Raw genomic sequence first — 15,552 nt, forward strand, 5'->3', positions numbered from 1 at the left:
CTAAATTGAACTGGTCGTTTATTGAGCCTGGCAACACTGTTTGTTTGTTTTTTAAGTAGACCTAAACTAATACCAAAAAAGTAGACCTTTTTTGGCCTAAAGTAATATCTGCTTATTCCCATTTGCTAGAAACATAGAGTATGACGTACATAATGAATGTTATTGTCCTTTATATAAAACTAGAGGCGGGGGGTCCCTCAGCCTGGCCTGTGCCCTCTTGCAATCCAAGACCCCTCAAGGGATGTCTGACTGCCTGCTTAGGCCTGATCCCCAGGATCCCTCACTCTTTACCACCTGCTCGCTGCTCCTTACCTCTCGGCTCGCTGCTCCTTAGCGCTGCCATGAAGCCAGCCATGAGCCCGGCTTCTGGCTGAGTGGCACTTCCCCTCTGGGAGAGTGCATTGACCACCAGGAGGCAGCTCCTGCGTTGAGCATCTGCCCCCTGGTGGTCAGTGTGCATGATAGTGACCGGTCGTTCTGGTCATTTTGCCGTAACAGTTGCTTAGGCTTTTATTATATAGATATGCACAGCTCCAATAACCCCAATAATTCCAAAGGAAAAAATAATAGACATGAATTCTATATGTATAAATTAGCTAGGGAAATTAACATTTTTTCAGCAGTAACCTTGTGAGTGAACTGTCTAGTATCCTAGTTGCTCTTCTGATCAGCTCATTCATCAGGCACGTGGACAGACTTGTAAAGAAATATTCACAATGTTTTTTAAATGTAGCTGGAAGAAAATTAAGGTAAATTTTTGTCTTTTTTTGTATTAGGAAGGATTTTCTAAGAATAAGAGTGATAGTCTTTAAAAAATCACAAAGAAAAAATCAGTAGACTCAACTAAATAAAAAAATTAACTCACATGTCAAGAAACATCAAACAAAATTTAAATGCAAACAAACCAGAGGAAAATACTTGAATCTAATGTAATCTAAGCATTAATAGCCTTAATATATAAATATTTATACAAATCTATACATATACTCAAATTCTAGTAGAAAATGGTCTAAGGACACAGTTGATGGAATAGAAATTATTGATTGCTAATGAACATGGGGTGGGAGCTCATCCTTACCAGTAATACAAAAAGTCCAGTTAAACAGTGGGATGCTATTTCCTCCTGCTGAAAATGGCAGAAATGAAAAAAAACAAAAAAACCTTCATTGGCAGGAATCTGTTGAGATTCAGATGATGCCTCTGGCATTAATCGGTTCAATCTTTCAAGAACTCTAGCCTTATGTGTCAAAAAACTTAATATTCATACCCTTTGATGCAAATATCTAAGGTGTTTCTAAAAAGGACCGTGGAGAAATAATTAGAAATTCAAAGATACATATACCACAATCTTAGCTGTAGCTGGTAGCAATCTAAAAAACATCTAATGCCATGAAAAGGTTAAAATGTTTTGTTCACAATCCCATGAATTTTCACTGCTTCTTTTAAGAACTAATGGGAAAGAGTTGGGTAAATCCTACTCGTCACTTGATGGTATACCAGAATTAGTCTTTCCAAGACCTCATTTGTTTCCCAATTTTCCTCACCCCCAAACCCCTCCCTGTTTCCCTATTGATGGACACCAGCAGTGCGTGAAGGTCATTTTCCCACATCCATACCAATACTTTATATTATCCAACATATCAGTTTTTGTTCATCTAACATATATAAAGTGGTTTTTATTTTGTAATTCCCCAATTATTGGCAAAATTTAGTATCTCCTTATCTTTTCACAGCACATCACCCACTTAATTTAGAGTGAAGTAGTCTTTGTACAGAAATCATTACTTTCGATATTAATTATGATGATGATTCCATTTATGACTTGTGCTTTGGGAGGTCCTTCTCTACCTCCAAATCTGAAAAATATTCTGTAGCCAGTCACCCGACCCCTTTTGTTAACTGCCACCTCTGACTTGGCTGCTCGGCACTAAGCTGGCTGCTGTTCTTTGGCCTGATAGTGGCCACTGGGAGAAAACATATTTTCCACTTTTCTCCAGTCCATGGCTCCTGACACTTTTCTGCTCTGGGGTGCTGTTTCTTCATTTCATTAGGATTTGACCACTTTCTCTGGCCTCAGGAGGTTCTCTCTATTTTTATGTTATTTTGACAAATCTGTTGATCTTTGCTTTTGTGGCTTTTCTAAGATTCAGTTTAGGACAAAGTCAGTCAGAAGCCCTGAACAATGGACTTTTATTGCATAGCCACTTAAAAAATTTTTTTACTTTAAAAATTTGGGGGTGATACTAGTTAATACGATATTTGTCAAGTGTGTAGTTCTGTGATACATCATCTGTATATTATTGCATTGTGTGCTCATCATTTGAAGTCAGGACTCTTTTTTTTTTTTTAATATATTTTATTGATTTTTTACAGAGAGGAAGGGAGAGAGATAGTTAGAAACATAGATGAGAGAGAAACATCGATCAGCTGCCTCCCGCACATCTCCTACTGGGGATGTGCCCGCAACCCAGGTACATGCCCTTGACCGGAGTCGAACCTGGGACCTTTCAGTCCGCAGGCTGACGCTCTATCCACTGAGCCAAACCGGTTTCGGCGAAGTCAGGACTCTTTATCACCATACTGTTGACCCCCTTTGACACATTTCTTCCTCCCCCTACCCCCTTTCTCTCTGGTAAGCACTGTACTACACAGCAATTTTTAAAGGCTTTGTAATGACATGAGAAAAGGCTCATGATATAATGATCAGTGAAAAACAGGACACAAAACTGCATATTGTGTGTATATATACACAAGAGTATGTGTTTATATATACTTGTAAAGGAAAAATGCTCATATGCCAAAATGTCAGTTATTTTTGGATTTTGGAATTATGGATGATCTTTATTTTCTTCATTATAAATTGTCTTTGTGTTCCAGATCCTGCCCCTCCAACATTTCTTCTAGACAGGAAATTTCATTTAAAGAAAGAATTATTGTGCTAAACCATAAGATTCTACTTTTAGACCATTAGAAAAAAAGTATCTGTATTTAATTTGTCCTGTGGGTTTTATCCTTTTAGATTAAGCCATATTTTCTGTCAATGTGCTGTTTTATCCAAAGCTTAGAACCCAAGTATGGATTTAGATTCAGGGTTTTTTTGTTGTTTTGTTTTTCTTTGTTAAAATTTATTTAAATTTTTTATTATGAAAATTTTCTAACAAAAGTAGAGAGAATAGTATAATGAACTCATATACCCACTCCCTGGAATAAACGGTAGTTTACATTTTGCCAGATTTGCCTTATTTTTGCTGAAGTGTATATTAAAATAAGTTACATACATCTTGATATTAAACTCATAAACATGTACCTCTAAAAAATATTTCTACCTGTCAACAATTCCTTTACATATCTAACATAATTAACCATAATTTTTAATACTGCTGTTTAAATTATATCCCCAAAGATTTTTTCTCTTCTGTTCTTCAACCCTCCAAACCAGGATTCTGGGTTTTCGCCGAGCCCCGTTGGTGGTTGGCAGATTTGTTAATCTTCGGACAGAGATCAAGCCTGTGGCCACGGAGCAGCTCTTGAGCACCTTCCTAACTGTAGGTAAGAAGATATAAAGAACTTTGAGATAGTGGAATAGTTATTAAGTTAATTGGGGCGTCATTGAGCAAGCTGGTTCGTGATTTCTAGGAATTGAAGAACTGAAGGGAATACAGAAGCAAGCCAGGCAACTTGCTCTTGGATTACTGGGGGAAATGGATCTAAAGGTAGATGGCAGGAAACTGAAAGTTTTCCCTAATGTGTACTTTGTTGTGTCTCTGAAGTAGGAAGTGAGATCATTTACTGATAATGTAAGTAGCTGGTAACTTTATTTCCTTCTGCTTGTTCTTAGCTACACCTCAAACTCAATTTTTGGCCTAAAACTGTTATTGTCTGTATATCATTGGCTGGGTAGTTTTTTTCATATACATGTATTTTCTTGGGATCTGTCTCCTTAGAATTGAGGAATCCTTAAGGCAACTTTATGAGAAAGTCAGTTGTAGGATTGCATTTGGGCCTGGAAGATCACCACTGCCTTCTCCTACTCTGCAGGGGGGAGCCTGTAACTCATGTGCACGGAATTGGCTACAGTCCCTTCGGGCTCTGCTCTCTGGTAGTACCTCACTCTGAGCTAAAATTCTCATTCCTGTTCTTGTGGGCACAGTGAGCATTGGGGCAGTTCCGAGGTGCTGTGGTCTCTTACCCCCGTCTCTTCATGGTCACATTTTCAATGACACAGTGCTTCACATTATGACTTGAAACAGTCATTGCAAGATGAACTTCACGTTGCTTTGCTAGAGTGAATGGGTTTGCATTTAAAGTGAGGTGAAACTGAATATTTAAAAGACGTGTTGAGATTCATCATGCAGAGTTTAACTTACAAGGCTAGAGCAATGCTGTTCTTACAAATAACCAAAAGCATACAGTGTCACTGATTTCTTTCTTATATTTTCTAAGCACTTGTGCTTGTTCAGTTTTAAGCACTTTTACGCAGTTACTGTATTTGATCCTCAACAAAAAGTGCAGTAAGTTGAGGAGGTTTAGCGGCGTGTCATACTTGAGAAAGAGGCTGAAAAGTTAAATGACTTTCCCAAAGTCACAAAGCTACTCATTGTTATCTAGGATTCAAGCACAGATTTTAAAACTCTAAAATATTTCATTTGCTTATGTTCTTTAGTATTTACTCATTCATTCAACAACACTTTGTTTAACTTCTGTGTGGCAGACTCTGCGCTGAATGTCAAAAAATGAATGAGACCTTCCTGCCGTCAAGGAGCTTTGTCTATGGGGAAGCCAGACATGTACAAGGGCCGTGGAGGGGAAGGGGCCTGGAAGTCAGGGCAGGGAGTGTTACTCAGTGGAGGTGCTATTGCAGCCAAGTCTCAAAGGGAGAGTAGCAATCCCACAGGAGGATATAGTGGGAAGGAACATCCCAGGTTTGGATTCCTAACCTTTTTTGTGCTCAAGACTCCTTTGGCAATCTAGAGAAGCTTATCGATCCTTTCCCATAATAATGTTGTTTGTAAATAAATAAATAGATGCATAGACTTACAAATGAAACCAATAATGTTGAAGTATTAATAAATTTAAAAAATTACAAATAGCAAATTTGTGATAGTCCCTTGTGCCTTGCTATTTAACACATTAAATAAGAAGACCTAGCAGATCTAGTAACTGCCGTAATTTGAGACTACAAATGATACCTGTTGTATTTGCAACAACAATACTACTATGTTATGAAAACTCTGTGATTTCTTCTAGTGAAAAAGTCACAGATAATGGCAATACTGCTATAGCTTGCTTCCTACCATACTAGCAATAATTGAAGGAAATGCTAAGTTTCAAATAGAAGTCAATTAAAATAAAACTGTGATTTTGTTTCCATCCAGTTCCCGGGTGGAAGACAGAGCACACAGTGTTGAGAAGAGCATGACAGCTCAGGAGACTGTGATTTAGCTGAAGTTAAGGTTCTGTGTGGGGTTGGAGACTGAGCAAGACAGGTGGTCAGGACAGTGTCACTAAAGGGCCTGTGCACCAACCTACAAGTCGAGACTTTCTCCGTAAGCACTGGGGCTACTAACATAGCCTGAGCACTGGGAGCTCTTGGTGTGAATTCATATGCAGCAAGTCAGAAGTAACATATTTAAGGATACTCTAGAATGGGAAGAACTGGTGGACATATTAAATGGAACATTCCAGAAATAAACAGTTCACAAGTTTTAAACTGTGCACCATTCTGAGTAGCGTCATGAAATCTCACCTGTCTGCTCTGTGCATCCCGGGACGTGCGAATCCTCCCCTGGTCCTGGGTATCCACGCTGTGTACGCTCCCCACCCACCCTGTGCATGCCATCTTCCTCCTCCAAGGGCTCTGGCAAAACAGAAGAGGGCATTCCTTTCCTTTCCTTTCCTTAAAGTGAGTTCAGAAAGACACTGGCGGTAGTGGGCTCCTGGAGAGAGATTGGGTAGGAAGGACATGGAGAAAGGGAGACTTACTTTTTCATATATACCCTTTGGTACCTTTTGAATTTTTTTTTATACCTTGTGCTTCAATTACCTGTACTGTTTTAAATGTAAGTTCAGGATCTTGGTTTTCACAATATCTGCTTACCTAAGCTGCTCTTTTCTCCATTGTTTAGGGAGAATTTGGAATCTTCCTTTTTTTCCCCTTAAGTGTGTTTGGTTCCTTTCTCTCCTTTAGGAAATAATACTTGTTTCTATGGGAAGTGTTATTACTGCCGAGAAACAGAGCCAGCTTGTGCCGACGGAGACATGATGGAGGGATCTGTTACCCTCTGGCTTCCAGATGTGTGGCCTCTGCAGAAACACCGACACCCCTGGGGCCGGACTTACCGAGAGGGCAAACTGGCCAGGTAAACGCTCCTGTGAGTCTCTGCTAGTCCTCCCCTGGGCCTGGCCCGGTGCCGCCCATATGCAGCCAGGGGTTCTGTCCAAGACTAAAGAGAGTGGTGGAGGGTCAGGGGCAAACCTGCTCGGCAGGGACTTCATCTTCTCTGTGTGGAGACAATGCAGGGACAATGTCGGCTCTTAGTAAATAACCCTGGTGCTGCTGCTCGCCTCCAGGTGGGAGTACGATGAGAGCTACTGTGACGCAGTGAAGAAAACATCCCCTTATGACTCCGGCCCGCGTCTCTTGGACATCATTGACACGGCTGTTTTTGATTACCTGATTGGCAATGCTGACCGCCATCACTATGAGAGTTTTCAAGACGATGAGGGTGCCAGTATGCTCATCCTTCTCGATAATGCCAAAAGGTAGGACCACAGGACTACCTGGTCAGGTAGCGGTTTCTAGGCTATCCTGGAAAACTCCAGAGCACACCTGACAGAAGGCATCTTTCCTGTTTCCGCGTGGACTCTTTGCTGTTGGCGATCCTGTTCTTCTGTCTTGTTCAGGTTTGCACCCTCAGGGATCTGAGAACTTTAAAAATGGAAAAGTAGGGGTTTTTTTTTACCAGGAGTCAAAGACTGCTTTGTTCACAGACAGCTGGAAACCAAGGCCTTTGATTGGCCGCCACTCACATCATTCTTTCTTGACTATGATATTTAGAATCTTGAGAAATACATAATAGAACATGAAATTTGATTACTGTTCAACTTATTTTACCCAAAGGTTCATGCCGTTTAAAAGATTAATTTTTTGATAGGCTGCTTTGCTATTTTTGTAGAAGTGTTTGCCCAGACTTTTTGCTATCATGAGAGGAAGAGGAGTTGCTTAGTGATAATATATAAAGACATATTATACTTTTATCTTCAATAAGATTATTTTACTATTTTTGAATCGATGGTTGTCCTTATTTTTTTAAGTCTGGGCTCTTTGAAGAACACATTGTATTTTCAGTTTACACTCTGCATTTTCCATGGTGCCCAGATCATTACCACACTTTTGTTACACTTAATAGAATACTTTTGTTTGCCGAACAGAATACTTCTTTGGAGCCCAGCATTGTCCAGGTCACTACTGTTAACATTGGTTGCTGAGACTAAGCTGAGACATGGGCCCTCAGCAAAGAATACTTGGGCAGCATCTGCTAATGATGCCAGCATCTTACACTGAGCACAGGCACCTCGTGCTCTGTGAAAGGTGATGACAGCTGTAGAAAGTGAGAGGCCAGCAAACACCGCCCTCCTTCCCCGGCCCTCCCCCCCCCCGCACCCTGCTCCTTGCCAGCAGAGCAGGCAGTAGCCAGTGCTACATACATTCCTGAAAATTTTTTATCCTTACTTGTAAAAATGATCCTTTTTTTAAAGATCACGTGAATTATGGAAATATACATTGAAATAGTTGCCTTTGCCGTTTATTATTTGAGGGCCTGCATTGTGCTTTGGGTTACCAGACCCTTTGGTTATTATGAGGAGCTTCCAGGAAGATTAGGAGGTTAACAGTTTTTCTAGAATCAGTTCTCCTTTTTAAAAAAAAAAAAAAAAAAAAATCTAGCAATCTGTGTACTTGGGTTCTGGCTGGGAAAGAATTCAGAGCAAGACCCAAATTGTAAGAGAACATTTACTGGATAAAATACGGAGGCAGAAAAAGTAATTCCTAGAAGAAATGGGCTTAGGAAACAAGAGATGGAGTTCAGGGAGAGGCACCGGAGGGCCAGTTCTCCTTTTCTGACTCTGAATTACTGCTAAGATCATTTTTACATCTGCTTTGAACTAACTGTTTTCTCAGCCTCTGCGAGTAGTTTTTGCATTCTGAATCTGTTCATATACTTGCAGGGAATAGGATAATCCAAACCTTTTCTGGTTGGTAATTTTGGAGGAGAACAGTGTAACTTGTTTCTACAAGCTTCCTGGAAGCTTCCGTCTGCTTGTTGGCGGGACCCTGACCAGAATAGCCTGTGTTTCTCCACCCACACTAACCTTCTCCAGGGTTAGAGGTCTTCAGGCTCCCGCTCTGTCTGTGGTGCCACAGTTGTGCCTCAGCACCTCGTGTATTTTGTCAGGAGAGAGGGATCTTGTAAATGCGTATATTTGTTGTTCGATGCTGCAGCACAAACTGTTAGGAATCTGTGTCTAATTGGTCATGCCCTGTTTATTTTTAAGTGACTTGAGCTGTAGGAGCATGGAATTATTTAGGATCACATTTGGATTTCTTATAGAATTTGCTCTTGCTTTGGTGCTTCTACCTAATTCACCGAGATTTCATTTCCTTTTCAGCTTTGGGAACCCCTCGCTGGACGAGAGAAGCATTCTTGCCCCTCTCTATCAGTGTTGCATGTAAGTTACACACATGAAATGCCAGGTTCAGATAACAGTACAGGAGTGTTTTTGGCCTTAAAACTTCCTAATACCTGAGCAGTGCTTGTCATGCTTTTCTAACCTAGAACCCCTTAAGGGCCTGACGTGGAGGATCAAGGAAAAGTGGAGGCTGGTGACCCAATACTCAGAATTCATTTTGAGTTTTGTATGAATAAAAGTTTCCATTCTATTTAGTAATGTATATCCATGTTTGTTTTAATATCAGAATATAGTTCCTCCCCCCAAAAATTCTAGTACAATCTGTGTCCCTGGTCGCTGTCTTGTGTTTACCTTATGGTTTCAGGTCCTCTCACTCACCACCACAAACATCCTGTGGGTTGCATATCTCAATTTGAAATTGTATAAACCAAAAGTGACATTTCCCATACGTATTTAGTGACTGATGTTATTTTTTTTAAGTCTATGCTGTAGAACAAAGAAAAAGTAAATCAAAATAAAATTAAAAACTGGCTCTAAGAAGCTCCTTTTCAGATCATGATTGTGGTAAAATTTTAAAGTGAGCACTGAGAATGAGCTGGAATCCCCACAGAGATGCAATTTCAGCAGCACCACTTCCCACTGGCCAATTCCCCGGGTCCCTGGGACCATGTGAGACTGCTCCTCCTGGCAACGCACCTTCTCTTTTTTCTTTCTTTCTTAAATGTACTTTTATTTATCTATTTTTTCCTTTTTTTAAATATATTTTACTGATTTTTTACAGAGAGGAAGGGAGAGGGATAGAGAGTCAGAAACATCAATGAGAGAGAAACATCGACCAGCTGCCTCCTGCACACCCCTTACTGGGGATGTGCCCGCAACCAAGGCACATGCCCTTGACCAGAATCGAACCCGGGACCCCCCAGTCCGCAGGCCGACCCTCTACCCACTGAGCCAAACCGGTTAGGGCCCTTTTATTTTTAAATATATATTTTTATTGATTTCAGAGACGAAGGGAGAGGGAAAGAGAGATAGTAACATCAGTGATGAAAGAGAATCATTGACCAGTTGCCTCCTGCACGCCCCACACTAAGGATGGAGCCCACAACCTGGCATGTGCCCTGACCAGGAATCAAACCGTGACTTCCTGGTTCATAGGTCGACGCTCAACCACTGAGCCACCATGGCCGGGCTTTTGTCTTTTTTTAATCGCAAAAATGTTCTGCAGAAAGCTTATCCAGTCAACCCTTAATTATCTAAATATTGGAAAGCAATGATACACCCAAGCAAAAACTGTATCTTTCAAGGAGGTTGTTTTTATATTGATACTTAGTATTATCAGTCTGGTCCCATCAGGAGATGGAAAACACATAGTGGGTTAAATGGGAAAGTTTAGTGTAAAGAATTATTAACTCTGATGCAGGAGTGACTATAAAGAAAACGAGGGCTGAGGGAGAGCACCCAAGAAAGGACAAACTTGGAAGGGGATCCCCTTTGTTGTTCAGCCCACTGGATGGCAGAGAAGTCTATGAGTTTGCAGACGCGGGGTGAGGCAAGGTACAGGCAATCAACAACTGGCATCATGAAATACAGAGGGACGGATGCCTAGGTAGAAGCCCTCTAGGCTGCAAGCAAGGCATGTTTTTGGGTCTGCAGGATGCCAGAATGGGCAGGTGGCCTTTGGCACTCTGGTTTCCATATCAGCCAGGCCTCAGGATGGTTTTCACCAGGCCAGGCTGAGGCTGCAAGATCACCAAGGGCCTGCCGGTTCTGGGAATGTGGCCGGGGCAGATCTGCATGTGATGACCTCGCCCACACATGACTGACCCACTGGGCAACAGCCAGCAGCAGCTGGAGAACCCCTTTCTTTTGCATTGTTCCTCGAGCGCCCTCTGCTGAGAAAGCTTAGGAGAGAGAGATGCTTAAAGGAAATCTGTCCATTACAGCAGACAGATGCTTGGGGCATTTGTAGCGTATTTAAAAATACAAAACCACACTGTTTCTTTGCTTGTTCATCGCTTCCATGCTTTAGCCAAAGTTTGATCTCCTTTGCTTTTTAAATAGTTGCCGAACAGGCTGCCTCTTGCAGAGTCCAACTTTTCTGCATACCTAGTAATTCTCACAGTACCCACAGGCAGATCAGTACTTTTCTTCTGAGATAAACAAAAGATCCTCTTTACTCAGTGAAATAGGGAAAACTGGTATCCTTATAGTAAACTTTTCCTATTTATAATATTAGTGGTAGAAATTTTTTAAAATTCAAAAATGTAAAAAGAAGGAAATAAAATTACCCATTAAGATATAAGGATAGCCCTAACCGGTTTGGCTCAGTGGATAGAGCGTCAGCCTGCGGACTCAAGGGTCCCAGGTTCGATTCCGGTCAAGGGCATGTACCTTGGTTTCGGGCACATCCCCAATAGGGAGTGTGCAGGAGGCAGCTGATTGATGTTTCTCTCTCATCGATGTTTCTAACTGTCTATCCCTCTCCCTTCCTCTCTGTAAAAAATTAATAAAATATATATTTTTTAAAAAGATGTAAGGATAATTTCTATTCACACTACAGTGACTTCTTTCTAATCGTGTGTCTGTGTTTTTGTGTGTTTGTCTTTGTGTGTACAAATACACATTTTCTTTCCCCATAGATTTGGAGTAAAACAGCTTCTTTACTCCCACACACCCAATATCATGGACATTTTCTTTACTCCTTTTAACATCTGCACAGTATTTAACTTGAGTGGATGAGCCATAACTTATTTATTTACCAATTGTTAGACATTCAGTTTGGTTCACATTTTCCTTTTTATAAATAGCACTGCAGTGAGCATGTATAAATCTTTGTATTACCTCTCATTAATTACCTAGAAAAAATATCAAAATGTGATCATGTGACTTACTCATACTGACTTTTTTAGTTGAGGTATTTTACATACTAATTTCTTTACTTTTGTTTGCCAAGCAGGCTTTAAACTCTTTACTAGTGAAAGGTCTTATGTAACCCATCCGAAACCTTCTTCTTCCAGCATTCGGGTTTCTACCTGGAACAGACTGAATTACCTAAAGAATGGTGTGCTGAAGTCTGCCTTAAAATCTGCCATGGCCCATGACCCCATCTCCCCAGTGCTGTCCGACCCGCACCTGGACGCTGTGGACCAGCGGCTCCTGAGTGTCTTGGCCACTGTGAAGCAGTGCACGGACCAGTTTGGGATGGACACTGTGCTGGTGGAAGACAGGATGCCTCTCTCTCACTTGTAACTTGCAGCACAGAATAACTGAAACCTCTTTTTACAAAGATAGAGAAACAGCACAATCAATTCCAAATGGAATGAGATGGGTTGGAAATGGCCAGCAGCAAGTTCTGGTGACGGGACAGAGTGGCCTTGGATTTCATTGGTGTTTTCCATCGTAGAAACTGAAGTGAGGACTGTTAGTTCAGAACACGGAATATTCTGCTGAGTAACCTGGCGTCCTCGGCCCTTGCCCATTCTAGTGGGCACCGCAGTTGGTCAGTCCTAAGTCTCATGCCAAAGGACAACAGGTGTGACGTTTGGATAGGTTCATGCTGGGATTGGTTCTGGAGTGGGTGTTTGGAGTTCATTCTGACCATACCTGTGGATTTTCTGAGAACACTTCGCAATCTCTTGAGTCCTTTTTTACCAGGACTAGTCAAATTGAGAATTTTACTGCCTCCTGAGGAGTGGCAGCAAGTAAAACCTGGCATTTTGTGGAGCCAAAGGAGCAGGCTCTGTTGGAGGGTGGTATGTTTAGAGGGAGAACAAAAGCAGGAAAGATGTTGGGCTTTTCAGCGATTAGGCAGCAGCACTTTTGATGATTCTTGGAGGAGGGAAGAAGGGAGAGAGAAGGTGACCGGAATCAGGGAGATGACTGGATTAGCGAAAGCAGGTTCCCCTGGGTTTTATTTAAGTTCTTAAGGTGTATAAAAGCTAATGTGACTTGTACCTGAGTAAAGTTTGCGTTCTCACAGCTGTGTTTCAATTAACCAAAAAATTGTCTCTGGAGAACTTATTGTTACAACCCAAGCATGATTCTCCTATGAGACTTTTATTTCTTTATTTTGCCCAAAGGAGACAAATCCTTTCCATTTAACAAAGCAAACAAAAAATACCTTGAATAACAGGTTACTTGTGACCTCTGCCATCCTGGTTTCTCTTCTGAGATGACTTTCCACCTCGGCCTGTAAGGCCTTGGAAGCTGCTATTCCCAGAGACTGGCAACCCTGATTGTGCCTTTCTTGTGAGAAGAGCCAGCTCGCTCTGGCAGATGAACGTGTACATCCTGCTGCTGGCTGGGCTGACTTACGACTTGAGCCATGTGGATGACTGGAAACAAAGATTTCAGCCTTCTGAGCCTTAAAACTAAGGAGGTTGTACCAGGAAGAGCCTTAAGCTTTTGAGTTACGTCAAACCCTAATTTCATCATTTAATCTTGTTTGGAGTTTCTAACCCGTGTTCTGTCTCTTGTTAGCATTCTCAGATTTCAGGTTGCTGAAACACAGGCTTAGTTCTGGGTTCTGGCGGAGAGGTTGTGCCATGTAAGCAGTCGCGGTAAAATACAGGCCAGAGGGCGGCAGGCCTGTCGTGCCCGCTCAGTGCGCCCTCAGCGCTGGGTGCTGTTGCAGTTCTGTGCTGCCGTCAAGCAGAGGCTAACACCTCACAGCGTGGTTGACGCCAGCCATCGGAGACCAGTTGTGAGCAACCACCCTCTCAAAAGCAGCTTAGAGCTTATGTCCCAACGTCCTTGCACCGACAGATAACTAAGTATCCTGTGACTACTTTAAAGGAGCATGAAATTAGGGTACTTTTGTACTTTGTATGCACATTTTGAGGTGTACACAAGAATGGGCTGAGTTATTTAAAAATTACTGGATTTTACAAGACAGTATTAGCACAAAACACTAAAATAGTGTTGACAAAAGGCGGTATTGATTCCAATTGTAAGGCCATTGACTGACTGTGTACATGCCCAGAAATCCAGCTGATCAGGAAGATACCTTGGAGAGTGCGTACCCCGCAGGAGCAGCGAGCCAGCGGGAGGGAGGGAGGGAAAGATGTCAGCCCCACTCTCCTGGGTAAATGTTCGCTGAACTAAATTGATTAGTGTTCTTTCAGCACATGTCCCTCTAGTGTGCCACACTGGAATGCATAAGAGTTGTTCGCAGACTGCGAACTTTATTCACAATGTTGAGGCAGAAGACTGTGCTGAGGAAAAGAGCAGGAGAGAAAGCTGCTTTGAAACTGTCTCATCCCTTTTTAAAACATTGCCAAAAATGAATAATTTCCTTCTTTCCCTGCTGTTTAAAAATTCATGCTCTTAAAAGATGTTCAGATCTGGAGTGGTTAAAGTTATAACTGTGCTGATTACATGACACTGAGAATATAAATTTATATTCGAAGTCAGGGTTGGATTAAGCAAGAAAAGTATGTTTGGGTGAACCTTAGAGAAAGTAAACCATAAACATAGCCCTGAAAATCAGAAATACTAAGTTTTATTTGAAAAAACCAGGTAGATATCTCTTCAGAAGTTTCTAACACTGTTCCCTTGATGGTTTATTTATTAGAGTCTAGCACTATTAGTCAGACAAGTCATTGGAAAGGTTTTTGGTCAGCTCAAAGTAGAGTGTGTCTAGCTGACACCTAAAGGTAGATGTGAATACATTTTAATATTATAAAACTAGGAAAATCACAAGTGACTGCTATTTCCTTATCTCCTTCTACTTCTTAAATATGTTTATTCCAGAGTCTGACTAGGGAAATATGAGGAGAGAGGTTTCATTCTAAAACTGTTCTTTAATGTGAGTCTATATTGTGGGTTTGGCCATAAGTAATTTTCTGTGCAAAATAAATTATAGACAGGATCTGATTTGCTCAGTAGTATATTAGTAAGGCATTTGCATTCAGAATTAATGTGTCAAATGAAACTTAAGAAAGAAATGGGAGAATTTGGGTACATCCACTTCATATTATTTTGGGAAAGATTAATCCTATACATGGCAGTTTTTTCGATGTTCTTCCAAAGAAATCCATCTTTTCTCAAAACCGAAACAAAAGGCTTTTGGCCTCCCGTTCCCATCCACCATATTCCTTCACCCTCCCTTCTCAGTGGCCCCCGTATTGTATTCTTGTTTGACCAGCAAGTGACCACACCTCCGTAATGGTAATACAGCATCTGTCAGTGAGCTAGCTGACTTGTATCCTGGGAGCTTGAGCTTCAGGAAACGTGAGTAAAGATATATGTGTGTATATAGTCATGTATGTATTCTAGCAAGAAAAAATGTATTTATTTTGACACAGGGAAACACTGATTTATGTTGCTGAAGAACTTGAAGCTAGTGAAAGGTTCTCTTCTCGGTCTCTGAGTGTGGACCCTACGTGCACAGAGATCATTCATTCAGTAAACGCCTACTGAGCACTCTGGCGAGCCAGCCCACTAGGCACATGTAGAGCCAGATAGACCTGACTTCACAGAACTTCTTGTACAGGGAAAGCCAGTTTTTCTTCCTCCAATTTCTCAAGTCTGGATTGAAAGGTAGGGGCTGCCACAGGTTTTTAAGGAACTAAGGGGTTACAAATACAGAATGTTTCAGGGGAACTGGGAATAACTTAGTGGGAAGCTAATTTATTTGCTTAAAAGGGAAGTGTAAGAACACCACTGTCTGTTTTGATCTACCAAGGATTTCCTCCCAGAGCTATTGCACAGAGAGAGGTTGTGCTGGGTAAGTCACCAAACAAGACAGATGTACACCTAAATTTCTAATATGTTCTATGGGTTTCAATTCTGAAAAAAGAAAATTAATAAAGATTTTAATAAGTATTGATGTATCATGTTTTCCTCTTATTTTTTCTCCCCCCG

General features: G+C 41.3%; 1 protein-coding gene across 2 annotated transcripts in view; it reads left to right on the forward strand.

Moving 5' to 3' along the window:
- The window catches only part of FAM20B (FAM20B glycosaminoglycan xylosylkinase), a 35,336-nt gene extending 19,823 nt beyond the window's left edge, over positions 1–15,513 (forward strand). For both annotated transcript variants that reach the window (XM_070397283.1, XM_070397285.1), the window contains 5 exons: positions 3,440–3,549; positions 6,188–6,359; positions 6,571–6,762; positions 8,668–8,727; positions 11,706–15,513. In XM_070397283.1, coding sequence (XP_070253384.1) covers positions 3,440–3,549; positions 6,188–6,359; positions 6,571–6,762; positions 8,668–8,727; positions 11,706–11,937 — 766 coding nt within the window. In that variant the 3' untranslated portion in view covers positions 11,938–15,513. The remainder of the gene's footprint in view (positions 1–3,439; positions 3,550–6,187; positions 6,360–6,570; positions 6,763–8,667; positions 8,728–11,705) is intronic.
- The last annotated feature ends 39 nt before the right edge of the window (positions 15,514–15,552 follow it).

The sequence above is a fragment of the Myotis yumanensis genome, unplaced genomic scaffold (assembly GCF_028538775.1).
Source record: "Myotis yumanensis isolate MYYU_CA2020_CCGP unplaced genomic scaffold, mMyoYum1.0.hap1 SCAF_17, whole genome shotgun sequence".
Classification (NCBI taxonomy): domain Eukaryota; kingdom Metazoa; phylum Chordata; class Mammalia; order Chiroptera; family Vespertilionidae; genus Myotis; species Myotis yumanensis.